This window comes from Myxocyprinus asiaticus, chromosome 41 (assembly GCF_019703515.2).
Source record: "Myxocyprinus asiaticus isolate MX2 ecotype Aquarium Trade chromosome 41, UBuf_Myxa_2, whole genome shotgun sequence".
Classification (NCBI taxonomy): domain Eukaryota; kingdom Metazoa; phylum Chordata; class Actinopteri; order Cypriniformes; family Catostomidae; genus Myxocyprinus; species Myxocyprinus asiaticus.
This window is the reverse complement of record NC_059384.1, coordinates 13,047,567-13,068,580: the sequence shown is the minus strand read 5'-3', so window position 1 is coordinate 13,068,580 and position 21,014 is coordinate 13,047,567. Positions and strand designations below refer to the sequence as shown.

The 21,014-nt window shown below is 37.4% G+C and overlaps 1 protein-coding gene across 3 annotated transcripts; it reads right to left on the bottom strand.

Moving 5' to 3' along the window:
• Nucleotides 1–601: 601 nt before the first annotated feature.
• Nucleotides 602–10,729, bottom strand: hhla2b.1 (HERV-H LTR-associating 2b, tandem duplicate 1). Of its 3 annotated transcripts, none has more exons than XM_051681912.1 (8): nt 10,680–10,729; nt 10,044–10,223; nt 8,840–9,148; nt 6,736–7,023; nt 5,537–5,851; nt 997–1,104; nt 841–900; nt 602–758 (listed from the first exon to the last, which is right to left on the bottom strand). In XM_051681912.1, exons 2-8 carry the CDS (start codon nt 10,114–10,116, stop codon nt 685–687), a joined length of 1,227 nt encoding a protein of 408 aa, XP_051537872.1. In that variant the 5' UTR covers nt 10,117–10,223; nt 10,680–10,729; the 3' UTR covers nt 602–684. The 3 variants fall into 3 exon arrangements, with proteins under 3 accessions (XP_051537872.1, XP_051537873.1, XP_051537874.1); XM_051681913.1 differs by having other exon boundaries at nt 10,044–10,122; nt 10,680–10,713; XM_051681914.1 differs by lacking the exon at nt 8,840–9,148.
• Between the last annotated feature and the right edge of the window lie 10,285 nt (nt 10,730–21,014).

The following is a 21,014-nucleotide window of genomic DNA, read 5'->3' as shown; positions in this document are numbered from 1 at the left end:
GCGTGTGCAGCTCTGTGTATTGTTTCTATAGCCATTAAAGCAAGGTGATGTTGTCCAGTAGACTACAAAGCATGCATTAAGCTTCCCTGTGGAAGGGACAAAATGCCAGTACACTTATAAAAGCATGGCTTAATTCAGTGCTACTTTGTTTGACTAACATGTACAAAAAAAGTGAGTAAATTTAAATGTAGAAATTTCTGCATGTAAATTGTTTCCAATTTATTTATTTATTTTTTCAGTGGAGGCTGTGAGAGATAGACATTCAGTGGCATGCGCTGTATAAGTTTGTTTACTGACATGTTTTGGAAAGATGTTTTTTTGTTTTTGTTTTGTTTATGTTTCGTCAGATGAACGATCCAAAACACTTTAAACAACTTTAGCCTACAATCCATTGAAGAGAGTGTAGAGTCTCAATCCCTCAAAGCCTATATATCATTCAAAAATATCAAAAATTAAAGATGGTGCTATGTGAATAAGGTCTGAGGTATAGTCCTACTACATCTTGCTTTAGTACTATTATTATTATTATTATTACAAATACACTTTGGTCTCTCTCTCTTTTTTTTATTTTTTATTTATTTTATTTTTTTTTATGCAGACACCAGTCAGCTATTACTTTTGGCTCTGAGATGGTTCAAATAGGAAGAGTCCTGTAGATTATTCTGTAACCCCTGTCATGTTTTCTCATGTATTTCTGTTGGATGTCTCTTCTGTTAAGCAGCTTTCCTCAGATGGAGCTCCACGGTTTATAATAGTCACTGTAATGAGCAGAAACATCTGTAAAATTGATACGGTGAAGTCAGATGAGGTGTCATCCACCATAGATTTATGGGCACAAACCTATGCTTGGTTGCATCTCTGTAGCCTCTGCATGGGTTCTACTTGATTGTGGCAAAGAAACTGTTTAAAAGAAGAAAGAATTGGTGGATGAAGAAAAAATTATCAAGATAAAATTTCCAAATAAATTCGTTTTTTAGTTTTTCTGATAATCCATACCTTTACATTTTACATATCCTATGACTGCTGCAACTGCAGCGACTACAAGACCTGTGATTACAGCTGCAAGGATCCACCACTGGGGGGAGCTCTTAGGCAGTCTTTTAGCTGGAGGTCAGAAACAAACACATTTGTTTAGTGACATTTATTTATTTATTTTTTGCTAAATGATTAGCCCTGTGTCTTAATCAACTCCCTAGCGCCCTATGTCGTGAATCAGTATATCGTGAACACGAATTCAGAAATACTGGTATAAGGGTACTGAACCACTGAACATTGGGACACTTATGACTCAATTTTAAACTTTTAACAGCTCAAATATTTAAAAGATTGTTTCACTTTCATGGTAATTATGAATGAAAGACATTACAAACATCATCTCTTTTAAAGAGAAAACAAGGCTTGTACTTCATAGTTTTACACTTGTGCTCGTCTTCTAATGACTTGAGAGACTTCAGAAGACCTGATGACGTTTCCGGTAAAGGAAACTATAGGCTGTGTCTCGTTTGGAAGGATGCGTCCTCCGGACGTCGCGTCCTTTTAAGGCTGCAGTATACTACGGAAGCCCTGAACCGCAAGGTAAAAAAAAAAAAAAAAAAAAAAAAAAATTGTGTCTCACTTCCTTCCTGAGCCTAAGTCTTATTTTTATGTCTCTCTTCCTACATTTTTTTTCTCTCTTCAAAAAAAAAAAAAGTTTTTTTTTCTTTATTCGATTTGTTTGGGATGAGCATTTTACATCGGCGTAACTGTCTAGCTCATGTTTAGACAGACCAACAATACTTGGATATTTATTTGACATTCTTCATCTGGAACTCTTCACTTCTGCAGTAGACAGTGTGTTTCAAATGCATAGACAACTTGTTATATTAAAATATATTATAATTAAATTCCACCATGAAAGTCTTCACATGACATCCCGTTCAGTCACGAGGATTTAATTTATAAATGATCTTTTCGTTTAGAAATTAGATTACTTACAACAATATTAACATTACCAGATGTACCCCTAACACTTCAAAAGGACAGACATAATAATAATTTCCCCATGTTTCCCGTTATCCTCAATACATTCCTTCGCTTCCACCATGTAACACTGAGCAAACGGCATAGATGGTTTAGAAAGACCAACAATTTCAAACAAAAAAATAACTCCAGTTGTTACACGACAACGAATGCCATATCATACAACATATGTAACCTGATTTTGTCTTGATTAAGATTTGCAAACCCTTAAATAAATAATAAATGTATTATTCAGCTATATAGCAACAGAGAAAGCATTAAAAGCATACGATTACATGTTTACTGATAGTGGCATCTGGTGGCCAAGGTTGGTACCGCATGCATTTTTTTGAAGAGAGAAAAAAAAGTTTTTTGAAGAGAAAATATTTTGAAGTTCCTTCCTGAGCCTAAGTCTTAAATTTTTTTCTCTCTTCCTAAAAAAAAAAAAAAAAAAAAAAAATCAAAACGCAGAAAGACGGTGGCCTCAGGCCTATCTTCACCTATATTTGAATTGAGTTCTGTTCATAATGATCACATACAAACAATTCTCTCTCTTATGGTTGCACACTTTCAGACGAAAAGTGGTGACGATGGATGCATCCAACATGGGTTGGGGTGCACTGTGCGATGGACGCCTGGCTTTTAGCACTTGGACAGGTGCGAAACTAGCATGGCACATTGCTTGGAAATGCTAGCCATCTTCTTAGTGGTGAAAACTTTCCATTCCGACATAGTGAATCGTCACGTTCTGATTCGTTCAGACAATATGTCAGTGGTAGCGTACATAAATCGTGAGGGCTGCACTCAATCGCTACCAATATTGAGCCTGGCACAACGCCTACTCGTGTGGAGTGCGCGCCATCTCCTCTTCCTGCGTGACATATTTCCCAGGCTATTTAAACTGCGGAGCGGACATGATGTCGCACCAGGGGCCGATGGCAGAGGAATGGAGACTTCATCCTCAAACAGTTATGAGGATTTTGGAACTGTTCGGCAAGCGGAAATCGACATGTTTGCCTCCGCAGAGACAGCCCACTGCCCTCTTTGGTATTCCATGTCCTCCATGACTCCTTGGCCCACAAGTGGCTGACAACACACAAATATGCATTTCCCCAAATATGTCTCCTCCACGCTGTCATCAGCAAAGTCCGAGAAGACAAGGAAACGGTTCTGTTGGTTGCGCCAAAATGGCTCAACCAATCATGGTTTCTGGAAATGATGGAGATATTGGGCGGCCCTCCACGGGAAATATTGCTGAGGAGGGATCTGCTCTCTCAAGCGCAGGGCCAGAGCTGTGGAACATAAACGTATGGCCCCTGAACGGAGTGCAACGAACAAGCCTGAATTGGCTCAGTCTGTATTAAACACCATTTTGCAGGCTAAAGCGCATCTACAAAATGCCTCTATGCACTAAAATGGCATGTGTTTGTGGACTGGTGCTCTTTACGCAGCAAAGTCCCAGTGAATTGCCCTATACCAGAGATCCTTACATTCCTTCAAGAGCGGTTGGACGCAGGTCTTACTCCGTCAACGCTTAAGGTTTATGTAGCGACCATCTCTGCATTCCACGCCCCAGAGGCTGGCTCCTCTATTGGCAGACACAATCTAATCATAAAGTTCCCTTGGGGATCGAGGTGCTTGAACCCCCCTCACCCTGCTATGGTTCCAACAAGGGATTTGAATCTGGTGCTGAGGTCGCTCACAAGCCCCCGTTCGAACCTTTGGAATCCGTTGAGTTATGTATGCTCTCTTTAAAGATGGCACTGCTGTTGGCTCTGGCCTCACTCAAATGGGTTGACGATATACATGCACTGTCGGTTGACAGTTCATGTCTGGAATTTGGTCCCGGGCTTTCAAAACCCAAAATAAAAGACAATATGCCTAAGGTGCTTTTCACACCCTTAGGGCTCAGATAGTGCACCTGCAAGCTTTCTCTTCTCCACCGTCTAATTTGGATGAGGAGCAGTTAGCGCATTTATTATGCCCCGTGTGGGCATTGCACACGCATGTGGAGTGCACTCGTCAGTTTAGACGGTAAGATCAGCTCTTTGTTTGTTATGGAAGACGCACAAAAGGCATGTTCGTCTCCAAAAAAAGGCTATCTCACTGGATCGTTAATGCGATCGCTCTAGCTTATGAATCACAGGGTGTGAGATGCCCTATTGGCTTGAAGGCACATTCAACTAGAGGCATGGCCTCTTCATGGGCATGGACAAATGGTATATCCCTACAGGATGTATGCTTTGCAGCAGGATGGTCTTTGCAAAACACGTTCACTAGGTTTTATAACCTAGACATGGTTTCCATCCCTTCACGAGTCCTCTCTGTCTACAGAACTTACTATTCCAGCACCCCTTATCACGGGTAGGCTACCTATTATATTTTAATACAGTCGCCTGTGTAGGTCGCTACCCAGTTTCCTCCCACTAGAAGTCACAAGCACTTCCAATAAAAATAATAAAACTTCCCTCGCTACCTCTGGTAAGAAGGGGTTAAATTATATTATTATATGACTCATACACATCCTCAGATTAAGATTAATTTCCCATCTGGTTTTCACCATGTTGGGTTATTCATTTTCATACACACTAAAGGGATATCATACTAAGTCACCGCCCGACGGGCCTGTGACCTTATATACATATTCTTCTATGTGTTTTATTCCCTTTTATTCCCTAACTGGCTGAGAATATACGCTAATGTGAGTGAAAACACTGGAGACCGGAAATTGAAAGTAGTCGAATCGGAACACTTCTGCGTTCAGGAAAAAGGTGTATAGCTTTTTGATTTGAGTAGTTTATATTAGTAATCTGGTTTCAATACAAGCTGAGCTCAAGTAACAGCACCTGCTAACAATAGGCATGATGTTAACCTTTTCTTTAAAATAAGCAAAAATATGGGTTCCAGTGAGACACTTACAATTAAACTAAATGGGGTCAATCTGTAAGTGTTAAAATACTCACTGTTTCAAAAGTATAGCCACAAGCAGGGTTAGGAGGGTTACTTTTGAAATGTATTCCACTTCAGATTACAGAATACATGCTGTAAAATGTAATTTGTAATGTATTCCATTAGATTACTCAAGGTCAGTAATGTATTCTAAATTCTTTGGATTACTTGTTCAGCACTGGTAGATTTTTTTTCACTTGTTTTGACTATAAAAACTCTGCCAGTACAGTAAGACAAAATACACATGTTAAAAATACATTCTCTGAAAAACCTAATCGATCTTGTTTTAAAGATTTTTAGATATTTTTACAGGAAAACAATACAAAAATTATTATCAAACTTGAAGCATATTAACAAACAGGCCGGTTTCAATTGGTTAATGGGTGTGCAACTATTTTACAGCTTTAAATGTCTCATCATATTAAAGAGTCTGAACTATTAGGTTTTTTTCCTTCAAAGAAAACAATTAATTACATTATATATTAAAATAAGCTTTTGTTGGGAAGTTTATTTCATTACAAAAAATAAAAAATGTTGTAGACTATATGGAGTTTATGATGGTGCATTTCAGAATATAATGAGCTCTCACCAGTCATTGGAATGATGTTGAGCTTTGTATGGACTTCATGTTTGGTCTGGAAAGCAGATAGGATACAGTTGTACGTGCCGGTGTTTTCTAGTCTCAGTGGACTGCGTAGCTGTAGTGAACCATCCCCATCACTGTGGGATGATAGTTGCAACTTTTCCTCCCACACACTGGAGCTCAGCTGTGTGAAACTATCATAGGTGAAGATGGTTGAGGACTTGTGTTCTTTGATGAAGGACCAAGTCAGTGTGAAGTTCTGCAGGTTCCATGGGGCCTCGCAAGGTATGATAAGGTCCTGACCCTCAACACTGTATATTTCTGTCCAAGTTTAAAGTTGAGAATTGTTTAAGCTGGTAACTAATTTAAAGGTGATTGAAACAATTGAATTACCTGTCAGTGTTGGGGAGTAACTAACTAAAAGTAGCGACGCTATAACTTTAACTACATTTTCAGTAGAAACTGTCCTTTTCCTCATGCGTAGCTTTGACAAGTCTGATTCGTTTAGTAAATCTGAATCAGATTGTTTGTTTAATTCATTAAAATGAATAAAAAAAGAAGAATCAATTAAAGTAAAATTCTGGGTTCAATACAAATTAAGTTAAATCTACAGCATTTGTGGCATAATATTGATTACAACAAATTTTTTTTTGACTTGCCCCTCCTTTTCTTTAAAAAAAAACAAAAGCACAAATCTGGGTTCCAGTGAGGCACTGCATTTGGCATTTTTTTTAAAATAGCAAAATATTCATTAAACGCAGCTCTTCATCACTATATTTTTGGCTCAGGTGCACTCTATTGTTTTATTTGTAATTAATATAAATGTACCTGTTAAGTGTGTAGGCCTAATGCTGTCACCCTAATTAAAATTAAGTTATTTTAAAATAATCAGTTTTTTTAAACAGAGAAATGCTGTTCTCATTAAATTGTAAATCATATCATCTGAAAGTTTATAGTTATATGTTTACGTAGTTTATCAAAAGAGTAGTTTTACTGTAGTTTTGCTACTTCATGAGTACCGTGCAGCTTGGCGAGCTACAGTTTTAAGTAGTTTTCCCAACACTGCTGCCTGCATGTAATTGTTTAGTCTGTGAAACATGAATGGTGTTAATGTAGTTTCTGGTGATGCAATGCCATGTAATAATGATGATGAAATTCAGTGTAACTTGTCCAGACATTTAAGAATTTACTCTGTGAGATAAAACCTTTCTCCTGCAGCGACGACCTCCATATCTGAGACCTGTAGAATGATTGGACAAGGCAGATGTAGGTCAGATCATCTCGGTCTTTCAACTTCCTGAGCTTACTTTCAACCAAGTACAGGCCCTGCGTGTCAGCCACTTTGCGGGTGGAAGGTTGGAGGGCATCTGGCAGAACATCTGGCTCAGTGAACAAGGTTACACGGGGAGCAGGATAGACGTCTCGCGTGGAGCATTTGACTTCCTCGTAACCACTGAGACGTGTCGTTTCGAGGGTAACAGACTTGATAGTGGCTGGAATGACAAGCAGGCATTTGTTGTTGGAGTTGCTATGATTTTCAAATCATCTGCAATGACTGTCAAATTTAGTTTATTTTTAACTTTTTAAAGTTCATCAGGTGATATTACAGTGGCAAGAAAAAGTATGTGAACTCTTTGGAATTATCTGCATTTGTGTATAAATTTGTCTTAAATCTGGTTTGATCTTCATCTAAATTACAATAGTCTGTATTGTTTAACTAATAACACACAAATTATTGTATTGTTCTTGTACATATTGTATACATCATTAGGTTGGGGAAAAAGTATGTGAACCCCTAGGCTGATGATGTCAACAAAAGCTAATTAGAGTCAGGAGTTGGCAAACCTGGCATCCAAAACGAGATTGGAGGTGTAGTTTAGAGCTATTTTTACTTATAAAAAGCACTCAAACATTTTGAGTTTGCTATTCACAAAAAGCATCTGCTGATGTGGACCAGGCCTCGCAATCTCAGAAGACCAAAGATCAAGAATTGTTGCTTTGCATAAAGCTGGAAAGGGTTACAAAGTTATCTCGAAAAGCTTAGATATTCATCTGTCCACAAGTAGAGAAATTGTCTATAAATGGAGACGATTTAGTACTGTGGCTACTCTCCCTAGAAGTGGCCATCCAGCCAATGTGACTCAAAGAGCCAATGCAGTGAGATGTCTGTGCAGTGCAGTGAGTGGTGGTGGCGTAGTGGGCTAAAGCACATAACTGGTAATCCGAAGGTTGCTGGTTCAATCCCCACAGCCACCAACATTGTGTCCAGCAAGGCACTTAACTCCAGGTTGCTCCGGGGGTATTGTCCCTGTAATAAGTACACTGTAAGTCGCTTTAGATAAAAGCGTCTGCCAAATGCATAAATGTAAATGCAGAATGCTCAGTGAGGTAAAAATGAACTCTGGAGTGACAGCTAAAGACTTGAAGGAATCATTGGAACTGGTTAACATCTCTGTTCTTGAGTCTAATATATGGAAAACATTAAACAGGCATGGTATCCATGGCAGGACACCACCAAGGAAGCCGTTGCTTTCCAATAAAACTTTGCTGTGCACCTGAAGTTTGCCAAAGACCACCTTGACATTCCCCAATGCTACTGGAAAACTGTTTTGTGGACTGATGAAGCAAAGGTTGAATTGTTTGGGAAGAACCTGCAGCACTGTGTATGGCGTAAAAAGGATGCAACAAGGCAATGTCCTTAAACACTGAAGTAAATCCACTACAGAATAGCTTAAAAAAAAGAAGAAAATCCACCTTTTTAGAGTTGCCCAATCAGAGCCCAGACCTTAACCCAATAGAGATGCTGTGGAATGACCTCAAGAGAGCTGTTCACACCAGACATCCTAAGAAAGTGGCTGAGCTGAAACAGTTATGTAAGGAAGAATGGTCAAAAAACTTCTGAATCTTGTGCAGGTCTAATCCATAACCAACCATATGCTTGGTTGAGGTTATTGCTGCCAAAGGAGGACTGACCAGTTATTAAATCCAATGGTTCACTTACTTTTTCCACAGCACTGTGACTGTTTAATGGAATGTGTTCAATGAAACATGAAAGATTGTAATTGTTAGTGTGTTGTTAGCTTAAGCACATTGTGTTTGTCTATACTCGTGACTTTGATGAAGATGAGATTACATTTTATGACCAATTAAAGCAACCAGCTAATTCCAAAGGGTTCACATACTTTTTCTTGCCACTGTAGCTATGTTTGACAAATTAGATGGTCAGTATTGACTGTTCAATACTTTTTGGGGCCACTGTAGAATAACTGTGCAGTATTCTCTCTATAATATTAAGTTGTGATAGCCCACCTTTCACTTTGACTATGAAGAAGTGCTCACTCTTCTCTTTACCGTTGGTAACAAGGCACTTGTACTTCCCTCTATCTTTTGGCCCGCATTTTGGGACATGAAGAGAAGCATTACCAAAGGAAATTAAGTCAGTAAATAGTGATGTTCTGTCTTTGTAGATTTGGTCCAGCTGATCAAGCAGGCCACTTCCTTGTTTATAACTGTGGATTAGAACATTCTGTCGGAACCAGTATATGATCTCATCTCCAACTGGTTCAAAGAGGCAGGGAAGGACACAGTCTTCTGAGAACATGCAGGTTACTTCGACATCTGAAGGTGCGGTAAGGAGAAAGCTCTAAGGTGTTGCTTGTAATAGGATGTGTTTTTTTAAGCTTTGAGGGCATTTATTTGTCCTACAGCATAGGTGAACATAATCACTCTGAATCATTTGAACTCATAAGGAATTTAAATGTCAAATATTTCTCATCTTGTCTAAACTTCAAACTCAAAAGTAATATCGAAATCTGTTTGTCTGTTAGAGGGCATAACCTGTTCTTTGGTGTTGAGTCAATCTCTGAGAACATCTTGAGATCTTAAAGTTGCCATGAAAATATTTGGGTCATAGGTCAAAAAGTATTGACAACAGGGCTGAAATGCTGGTTTCCCAGGTGACCGATAACCATCAGGCAATTAAACAGGTCAATGTTTTGGGTGACAGACATACTCACAAAACAATTCACAAGACCTTTAAGCTTGTCTTATTTGAATTCTACACCAGTAATGCAAGGTAATAAAGACCTAATGTGTGCTGAATTAGTGCTCCAGCCACCTAAATGCTGTTTTTTAAAGTTTAAGCAACCTAACCTAAGACAAAGATAAAGAAACTCACCCCCATTGAATCCTTGTATTCTAATCTTCTTGAAAGTTCTTAATCTTTTAAAGTTCTTGATGAGAACAAATGAGGTTATGATGATTCTAATGCCCATTTACTGACACTTTGTGTTCCTTTTAGTTGTTTTTCATAAAGCAAAATCCTCTGTTTCTCTTACCCAGTACTTTGACTCCAATGGTCTCACATTCGTGCATGTGAAATTAGTTTATAGCTTTTCTGAGACTCTGACTTGTTCACATAGACCAATAGATAATTGGAAATGTTGTTTAACAGAGGTGAAGAATTTCGTCACTAGAGGGTCTGTTTGTGAAAAATAAGGGAGACCAATCTTACCTGGAGTTTTCCCATTTGTGTCATCCAGAATCCACATCAATAATAAGCAAGTCCAAAAATGTGCTCCTGTCATCTCTTGCTTTATTTTTTATAAGACAGTAAACACACACACACATATATATACATAGCATGAACTATAGAGAAAAAAGTAGCAATCATTAAAGGCAAACTCCAGTTACTCTGTAAAACAAAATGGAAAAGCTCTGTTCAAACAATAATAATGAATTGACTCTGAAGTTCTGTTTATTAACACTGTTAATTATTAACCAAATAATTGCTACATTCACTCAAAAGCTAAAATGTCACAATAATTGACAGCTTCGGGAATTATTTTTGCAGACGTTTGACTCAGATTTTAACCCAGAGAACGTAGCCTCAGATTAAGGTGACTAGACCTTTTTAAGAAAGGCACGTTTTGGTCCAACTGGTTTTCTGACAGATTCAAATTTTAACAAAAGCATAAATAATGCTTAAATAATAAAACTTAAATGGCTCAGTGTCATTCATATGGTCTCTCTAACATAGATTTAAAGTTAGCACGGTAATGTAATGTCATTATGCTGTCTTGAATCCTAAGACTTACACCTCTTATTTTGTTTTTTGTTGTGGTGGATATGATGCAAAAGGCAGACTCACGTGTGTCTGTTTTGATTGTGGAGGGCAGCCTCTCTTCTCTGACTGTGAATGTTGACTAGACTGACAAGTTTATTTTGGAATACACACTCCCATAGTATCAGTGACACAGTGCCTGTTACATGCATCACACACCTTCTTTGGAATGGGTGGAGTTTAGACAGTGTCTTGCTGTCTATTCCTTACTTTTAAAGGCTGATTACAAGTAAAATTATATATATATATATATATAGGGTTGGGCAGTAACGGAATACATGTAACGGGATTACGTATTTAAAATACAAAATATAAGTAACTGTATTCCACTACAGTTACAATTTAAATAATTGGTAATTAGAATACAGTTACATTCAAAAAGTATTTTGATTACTGAAGAGATTACTTTGCATTTTATTGTCATTTGTTTCATTTAATATTTAGTCCTTTCAGATGGAAAACATTTATACATATAAATGATGCGATCCAAAGTGCATTTGAACAGCGGTGAAACACTTTCTTATGATGTGTTACATTCATACGAGCAGACAGAGAAGTAAGTTTGAAGTTTGGAGCAGAAGAAATAGAATTAAACCTTGTGTAAATTGTCAGCTTTACGCTAAGCTAAAATGCTTTTTCTAGCCATTTTACATGCACACGTTACCAGATACAATCATTTTTTTTTATCAGGAAAATTCACGTTGGATCATAATTTCTTTTTTTCTAGTAAGACCTTTGATATTAGGGCAAAAATCATATTCTTGATAATAATTTTTGTATTGTTTTCCTGTAAAAATATCTAACAATCCTTAAAACAAGATCAATTTAATTAATCTTGTTTTAGAAACAACACTGCATAAGATATTTAGGTATTTATGTATTTTTAACATGTGTATTTTGTCTTACTGTACTGGCAGAGTGTTGTTATAGTCAAAACAAGTGAATAAATCTACCAGTGCTGAAGAAGTAATCCAAAGTATTTAGATTATGTTACTGACCTTGAGTAATCTAACAGAATATGTTACAAATTACATTTTACAATATGTATTGTGTAATCTGTAGTGGAATACATTTCAAAAGTAACCCTCCCAACCCTGTATATATATATATATATATATATATATATATATATCAAATCAAATCAAATCACTTTATTGTCACACAGCCATATACACAAGTGCAATGGTGTGTGAAATTCTTGGGTGCAGTTCCGATCAACATAGCAGTCGTGACAGTGATGAGACATATACCAATTTACAATAACATCAAATTAACACAACACAATTTAAACATCTGTTATACATAATTACACTCAACTTAAAACATCACATTAACACAACACAATTTAAACATCTGTTATACACATAATTACACTCAACTTAAAACATCACATTAACACAACACAATTTAAACATCTGTTATACATAATTACACTCAACTTAAAACATCACATTAACACAACACAATTTAAACATCTGTTATACATAATTACACTCAACTTAAAACATCACATTAACACAACACAATTTAAGCATCTGTTATACACATAATTACACTCAACTTAAAACATCAAATTAACACAACACAATTTAAACATCTGTTATACATAATTACACAACTTAAAACATCAAATTAACACAACACAATTTAAACATCTGTTATACACATAATTACACTCAACAATATACAAATAATAACATACACTGTACAGTATACAATATGCTGTTTTTGTTTTTTTGTTTTTTACTATATAGATACTATATAGATACACATTATTCAATAAAAATTAAAAAATAAAAATATATAAAAAAGTATATATATATATATATATATATATATATATATATATATATATATATATATAGAATGTACAGTATTGTACTGTATTGACATTCAGGCTGTCGGTTGATAGTCAGTTGTTAAGAGAGACATAATATAATAACAGTAATATAATTTATGACAGTCCGGTGTGAGATAAAAGAGTAATAAAGTGCAGGGCTGATGTATTTTGATCGTGGGAGATCAAGAGTTCAGAAGTCTGATTGCTTGGGGGAAGAAGCTGTCATGGAGTCGGCTGGTGCGGGTCCTGATGCTGCGATACCGCCTGCCTGATGGTAGCAGTGAGAACAGCCCATGGCTCGGGTGGCTGGAGTCTCTGATGATCCTCCGAGCTTTTTTCACACACCGCCTTGTATATATTTCCTGGAGGGAGGGAAGCTCACCTCCGATGATGTGTTTGGTAGTTCGCACCACCCTTTGCAGTGCTTTGCGGTTGTGGGCGGTGCTATTGCCGTACCAGGCGGAGATACAGCCAGTCAGGATGCTCTCCACAGTGCAGGTGTAGAACTGTGTGAGGATGTGACGGTTCATTCCAAACTTCCTCAGCCGTCTCAGGAAGAAGAGGCGCTGATGAGCCTTCTTCACAACGACTTCAGTGTGGACGGACCATGTGAGTTCCTCAGTGATGTGGACACCCAGGAACTTGAAGCTGCTGACTCTCTCCACTGGTGCTCCATTGATGGTGATTGGACTGTGTTCTCTGTCTTTTCTTCTGAAGTCCACCACAAGCTCCTTTGTCTTACTGACGTTGAGGGAGAGGTTGTGCTCCTGACACCAGTGTGTCAGAGTGTGCACCTCCTCTCTGTAGGCTGTTTCATCATTGTCAGTGATCAGACCTACCACCGTCGTGTCATCAGCAAACTTAATGATGGCATTGGAGTTATGTGTTGCCACACAGTCATGTGTGTACAGGGAATACAGTAGTGGGCTGAGAACACAGCCCTGCGGGGCTCCAGTGTTGAGGGTCAGTGATGAGGAGATGTTGCTGCCTATTCTAACCACCTGGCGTCTGCTTGACAGGAAGTCCAGGATCCAGCTGCACAGCGAGCTGTTTAAGCCCAGAGCCATATATATATATATATATATATATATATATATATATATATGTATATACACACACACACTCAGGTACACCTGTACTCCTACTTATTCATGCAATTATCTAATCAGCTAATCGTGTGGCAGCAGTGCAATGCATAAAATCATGCAGATATGGGTTAGGAGCAGTTAATGTTCACATCAACCATCAGAATGGGGTAAAAATGTGATCTCAGTGATTTCAACTGTGGCGTGATTGTTGGTGCCAGACAGGCTGGTTTGAGTATTTCTGTAACTGCTGTTCTCCTGGGAGTTTCACACACAACAGTCTCTAGAATTTACTCAGAATGGTGCCAAAAACAAAAAAACATCCAGTGGCAGCAGTTCTGCGGACGGAAACACCTCGTTGATGAGAGAGGACAACAGAGAATGGCCAGACTGATTCGAGCTGACAGAAAGGCTACGGTAACTCAGATAACCACTCTGTAGAATTTTAGTGAGCAGAATAGCATCTCAGAATGCACAACATGTCAAACCTTGGGGCGGAAGGGCTACAACAGCAGAAGACCACATCAGGTTCCACTTCTGTCAGCCAAGAACAGAAAGCTGAGGCTGCAGTGGGCCTACCATCTGTCTACCTCAGCAGAAATCGAGATTCATCAGACCAGGCTTTGTTTTTCCAGTCTTTAACAGTCCAGTTTTGGTGACCTTGTGCCCATTGCAGACTCAGCTTTCTGTTCTTGGCTGACAGAAGTGGAACCCAGTGTGGTCTTCTACTGTTGTAGCCCATCCACCTCAAGGTTTGACATGTTGTGCATTCTGAGATGCTATTCTGCTCACTACAATTCTACAGAGTTACCAAGTTATCTGAGTTACTGTAGCCTTTCTCGAACAGTCTGGCCAAATTCCATTGACCTCTCATCGACAGGGCGCTTCCGTCTGCAGAACTGCCTCTCACAGGATGTTTTTTGTTTTTGGCACCATTCTGAGTAAACTCTAGAGACTGTTGTGCGTGAAACTCCCAGGAGATCTGCAGTTACAGAAATACTCAAACAGCCCGTCTGGCACCAACAATCATGCCTCAAATCACTGAGATCAATTTTTTTCCCCATTCTGATGATTAATGTGAACACATGATTGGCTAATTAGATAATCACATAAATAAGTAGGTATAAAGGTGTTCCTAATAAAGTGCTCTGTGATTGTGTGTGTATATATATATATATATATATATAGGGTTGGGAGTGTTACTTCTGAAATGTATTCCACTACAGATTACAGAATACATACTGTAAAATGTAATTTGTAATGTATTCCGTTAGATTACTCAAGGTCAGTAACGTATTCTAAATACTTTAGATTACTTCTTCAACACTGGTAGATTTTTTCACTTGTTTTGACTATAAAAACTCCGCCAGTACAGTAAGACAAAATACACATGTTAAAAATACATTCTCTGAAAAACCTAAATATCTTATGCAGTGTTGTTTCTAAAACAAGATCAATCAAATTGATCTTGTTTTAAGGATTTTTAGATATTTTTACAGGAAAACAATAAAAAAATTATTATTATGAATAAGATTTTTGCCCTATTATCAAAGATCTTACTAGAAAAAAGAAATTATGATCTAATGTGAATTTTCTTGATAAAAATATGATCGTACCTGGTGACGTGCATGTAAAATGGCTAGAAAAAGCATTTTAGCTTAGCGTAAAGCTGACAATTTACACAAGGTTTATTTCTGTTTCTTCTGCTCCAAACTTACTTCAAACGTACTTCTCTGTCTGCTCGTATGAATGTAACACATCATAAGAAATTGTTTCACCGCTGTTCAAATGCACTTTGGATCGCATAATTTATATGTATAAATGTTTTCCATCTGAAAGGACTAAATATTAAATTAAACAAATAACAATAAAATGCAAAGTAATCTCTTCAGTAATCAAAATACTTTTTGAATGTAACTGTTTTCTAATTACAATGATTTAACTGTAGTGGAATACAGTTACTAATATTTAGTATTTTAAATACGTAATCCTGTTACATGTATTCCGTTACTCCCCAAACCTGTATATATATACTGTATATGTACAGACCCAATTCTCGTAGGTACACCTGGACACAGTTTTTCTTGGTTGATGGCAGATAGGATGTTCCAAGCTTCTTGAAGAATTCGCCACAGTTCTTCTATATATTTAGGCTGTCTCAATTGCTTCTGTCTCTTCGTGTAATCCCAGACTGACCCGATGTTCAGTGGGGGGCTCTGTGGGGCAGTGCCATCACTTGCAGAGCGCCCCGTTCTTCTATTCTAATCTTTTCTTTTTGCAAAATTAATGTTTGGGAGTCTAAAATGTATTTTTCCTATTGACACACTAAAGCTGAAGATATAAATAACCATCTTAAAACAATTTTTTTTTTAAACATCTTAAGTGCATAAAACTTTTGCACAGTACTGTATATACAGTTGCAATCAAAATTATTCAACCCCCCTGACCAGCAATACATTCTGGTGATTAAAACATATCAACTAAAACCTCAGTAAACAGTCGAAGTAAGTTTTTAATACACATTTGAGTGATTTTGAGAACAAAGAGTTCAGTTAACCCAAATTTTAAAATAAAAAATATCTAATTCTCTCTACAAATGTCATGTCAGACATATTCAACCCTCAAAGTCAGTCATTTGTGGAGCATCCTTTATCCTTAATAACAGCAAATAAATGTTTCAGGTAAGTGTTCTCAGGCTTCGGACACCTCTCTATTAGAATTTTTACACATTTCTCATGAGCAAAAGCTTCCAGCTCATTTACATTATTTGGTTTCTGTGCTGCCACTGCTTCCTTGAAATCCCAACAAAGGTTTGCAATGGGATTTTAATGATGGACTGAAAGGGCCATTTAAGGACATTCCATGACCTATCCCTGAACCAGATTTTGGACAACTTGGATGCATCCTTGGTGTTATTGTCTTGCTGGAAAGTCCAGTGATCACCGAGCTTCAATTTACACATTGAAGGCATCAAATTTTTTGCCAAAATGGCCTGATACCTGAAAGAATCCATGGTGTCAGTCACATAGTCAGGATAGCCATTTCCTGCAGCTGCAAAACACCCCCATAACAGGACTGACCCACCTCCATGCTTTACTGTGGGGATGGTAACGTTCTTGTCATCACCTTGTCATCTTACTCCAGACGTACTGCTGACCCATTTTCAGTTTAGTGTCATACGTCCATAAAAACTTCTTCCAGGACTACACAGGTCTTTCCTAGTTACTTCTTGAATATTCAAGTCAACATTTCCCTTGGTGAAGTTTTGCTTTCTTCCACACCCCAAGAAGGTCGCTGTTGTACCATATTTAAAAAATGTATGAATGGTGCTGCCAACTTTGTCTATTGGAAATTGAAGTGCCTTGGAAATGTACTTTTAGCCATGACCTTTCTTGTGTAATGAAATAATCTCCTCTATTAGCTTTCTAATTGCATTTTTTGCATAGACATACATTTTTGCTAACAATGCTAAACTTAAATTTTAAAACCTAAATAAGTGCCATTGCAGATTGATGACTTAATTTTGTTTTAAAACAATTACTTGTGTAGCCTTACATATTAAAGAAACAGCTACATGCAACAGGGGTTGAATAATTATGACATGGCTGTATTTTTAAAAAATCCTGCTATTTAGAAATATTAGGTAATATATTACACTATGACTTTGAATGTGTCACTCAACTGATATAGATGTACAAGTTTAAAAATACTGGGTCATCAGAAAAGCTTACCTTTGTAAATCCTTACTGTCTTGGAGGGGTTGAATAATTTCAATTGCAACTATATATACTACCGGTCAAAAGTTTTGAAACACTTACTCATTCTTTATTATAATTGTTTTCTTCACATTTTAGAATAATAGTAAAGTCATCAAAACTATGGAATAACATAAATGGAACTATGGGAGTTATGTTGTTACTAAACAAAATCCAAAATAAATCAAAACTGTGTTATATTTTAGCATCTTCAAAGTAGTCACCCTTTGCCTAGAATTTGCAAACATGTACTCTTGACATTTTCTCAACCAACTTCTTGAGGAATCACCCTGGGATGCTTTTTAAACAGTATTGAAGGAGTTCCCATCTATGTTGGGCACTTATTGGCTGCTTTTCTTTATTATTTGGTCCAAGTCATCAGTTGATTTTATATATATCATTTAGTTTTATAATTAAATAAATTAATATGGTGGCACAATTATATTTTTGTCTACAAAACTAATTTCAAACATTTAAGCATATGCCTTCAGATCAAAAGATTTTTAAGATCATGAGAAACATTTCAGTCAAGTGTTTCAAAACTTTTGACCAGTAGTGTATATATACAGTTGTGCTCAAAAGTTTGCATAACCTTGGAGAATTGGTAATATATGTACCATTTTTAAAGAATACATGAGTGAACAGGCAAAACACATTTCTTTTATTTCTTATGGGATTCATATTCAACTGTAGGTTAACAGAATGGCACAATCATAAAACAAAACATGGCAACAAAGAAAAAAATGAAATGACCCCTGTACAAAAGTCTGCATACCCTTAGTTCTTAATACTGTGTATTGCCCCCTTTAGCATCAATGACAGCGTGCAATCTTTTGTAATAGTTGTCTATGAGGCCCCAAACTCTTGCAGGTGGTATAGCTACCCATTCGTCTTGGCAAAATGCCTCCAGGTCATGCAAAGTCTTTGGTCGTCTTGCATGAACCGCACATTTGAGATCTCCCCAGAGTGGCTCGATTATATTAAGGTCAGGCGACTGTGATGGACCACTGGAGGGTCAACTTGGCCTTGTGCTTAGGGTCATTGTCGTGCTGGAAAGTCCAAGAGCGTCCCATGCGCAGCTTTCATGCAGAAGAATGCAAATTGTCTGCCAGTATTTTCTGATAACATGCTGCATTCATCTTGCCATCAATTTTCACAATATTCCCCGTGCCTTTAGAGCTCACACACCCCCAAAACATCAGTGAGCCACCACCATGCTTCACAGTGGGGATGGTATTCTTTTCACTATAGGCCTTGTTGACCCCTCTCCAAATATAGCACTTATGGTTGTGACCATAAAGCTCTATTTTGGTCTCGTCACTCCAAATTACAGTGTGCCAGAAGCTGTGAGGCGTGTCAAGGTGTTGTCAGGCATATTGTAACTGGGCTTTTTTGTGGCATTGGCACAGTAAAGGCTTCTTTCTGGCAACTCGACCATGCAGCTCATTTTTGTTCAAGTATCGTCGTATTGTGCTCCTCGAAACAACCACACCCTCTTTTTCAAGAGCAGCCTGTATTTCTCCTGAGGTTACCTGTGGGTTTTTCTTTGTATCCCAAACAATTCTTCTGGCAGTTGTGGCTGAAATCTTTCTTGGTCTACCTGACCTTTGCTTGGTATCAAGAGATCTCCGAATTTTCCACTTCTTAATAAGTGATTGAACAGTATTGACTGGCATTTTCAAGGCTTTGGATATCTTTTTATATCCTTTTCCATCTTTATAAAGTTCCATTACATTGTTACGCAGGTCTTTTGACAGTTCTTTTCTGCTCCCCATGGCTCAGTATCTAGCCTGCTCAGTGCATCCACTAACTATTTATATACAAACACTAATTGCAATTTAAAAAGCCACAGGTGTGGGAAATTAACCTTTAATTGCCATTTAAACCTGTGTGTGTCACCTTGTGTGTCTGTAACAAGGCCAAACATTCAAGGGTATGTCAACTTTTGATCAGGGCCATTTGGGTGATTTCTGTTATCATTATGATTTAAAAAGGAGCCAAACAACTATGTGATAATAAATGGTTTCATATGATCACTTTCCTTAAATAAAAGACAGTTTTTTTGCATGATCAGTCATATTTTTAAAATCAATGCCAAAATTTCACAATTTCTGCCAGGGTATGCAAACTTTTAAGAACAATTGTTATATATATAATTTAGTTGTTTTGTTAATGTATTTATTTGTTTCTTGATAAATTTGCAGATATACAGTATATGTGATGATGTACCTTGTCTCTGGCGCTGATCAGACCATAATCCGCCAGATTAGGGAATGCACTGGGATTACTGGACACAGGGAGTCAGTGATTGGTTTATGATTTTCTATCTACATATCTTTTCATCATATGATCTTTCTCCCCCACCCCTCTACCCAACCCCATCCTCTCACTCCACTCACTTGACCCTTCTGTAATGTAATTGATTGTGTTAATGTGATTTGATTGCCCATGAGCTTTTTATAATAATAACTAATGATGGAATCTGCCTGAAACTGGAACAGGACATCAGGTGATGACAGAGCTAAAAATGCCCTATCAATCTGTGACCAACACATATGCAATTTTTTTAGCCTGGACTTTTGCCCTAAAATCTTTAATTGCATGACAAAATCCTTTGTAAAACATAAAATCCAACCAACTACAATTTAAAACTTAAATTTGCTTCCTTACATTTTTAAGTGAATTCAAAGGGGTGCTAAAGTTACAACCTGCAGTGATGTTTTTTTCAACCACTTTGAATTTTATTACACATATAAAAAAGGTTCAAACTCTGAAAAATGATTTTGACTTCATTAGAAGTTGGAAGTTACTTGAATGGATGACAACAAATATGTAATTATAACATAATGATAAATACATTTTTACAGTGTAGTGTTGATCCCTTGGCATAATATTTATTCTCAGATGTGTAATTTGATATAATTTACAAAACGCCTGTTATGCCCAAGCGGTTGTTATGTTCCTTTGGCTCAACTAATTAAGCATAGCACTAGCATCGCCAAGGTCATGGGTTTTATTCACAGCGAATGCATGGACTGAGAAAATGTATACCCTGAATGCACTGTGAGTTGCTTTGGATGAAAGCATCTGTCAAATGCATAAACTGAAATGTTATAATTTTTTTAAATAAGGTGAACGAGAGGACACGGACAGGATAACATCACTTTATGTCCATACAATATATCACTGTGACCTTTATGTTCATCTTATTTTATCTTGTAGTTTTTTAGATGTTCCACTTTCAGCATCCAAACTTGCCACATCAGGTGTATGGTTGTGGGTCTGGCCAGTGGACAGGTATGAAGTGTTTATCTTCTCTAAATAGACATAGCACAAAGCTCCTACTCTGTGGAAATCCTGATTAGAGATGGTCCCAGCCCTCTGTGTAGGTTAGGTTAGACAGAAAGATTTTACCAGCAACAGATAAGAGGATTTGAGAGGAATTAATGTCATTCTTTTATTACTGTAAGAATAAATTCCTATCGATTTATGTCTGGGTGACAAAGCAGAGCGTCAGAGCATGTGGATGGTAAGGGATGTGTTCTGAGCTCACCAAACTCATGCTGACGGGTTAAAAAAGCCCTCACATACATGCACACAATTGGAATTGGAAGCTGAAATATGCAGTGACTGACTGAGGATAAATGCTCTAAGACGCTCAGATATGCACAGTATAAGATTT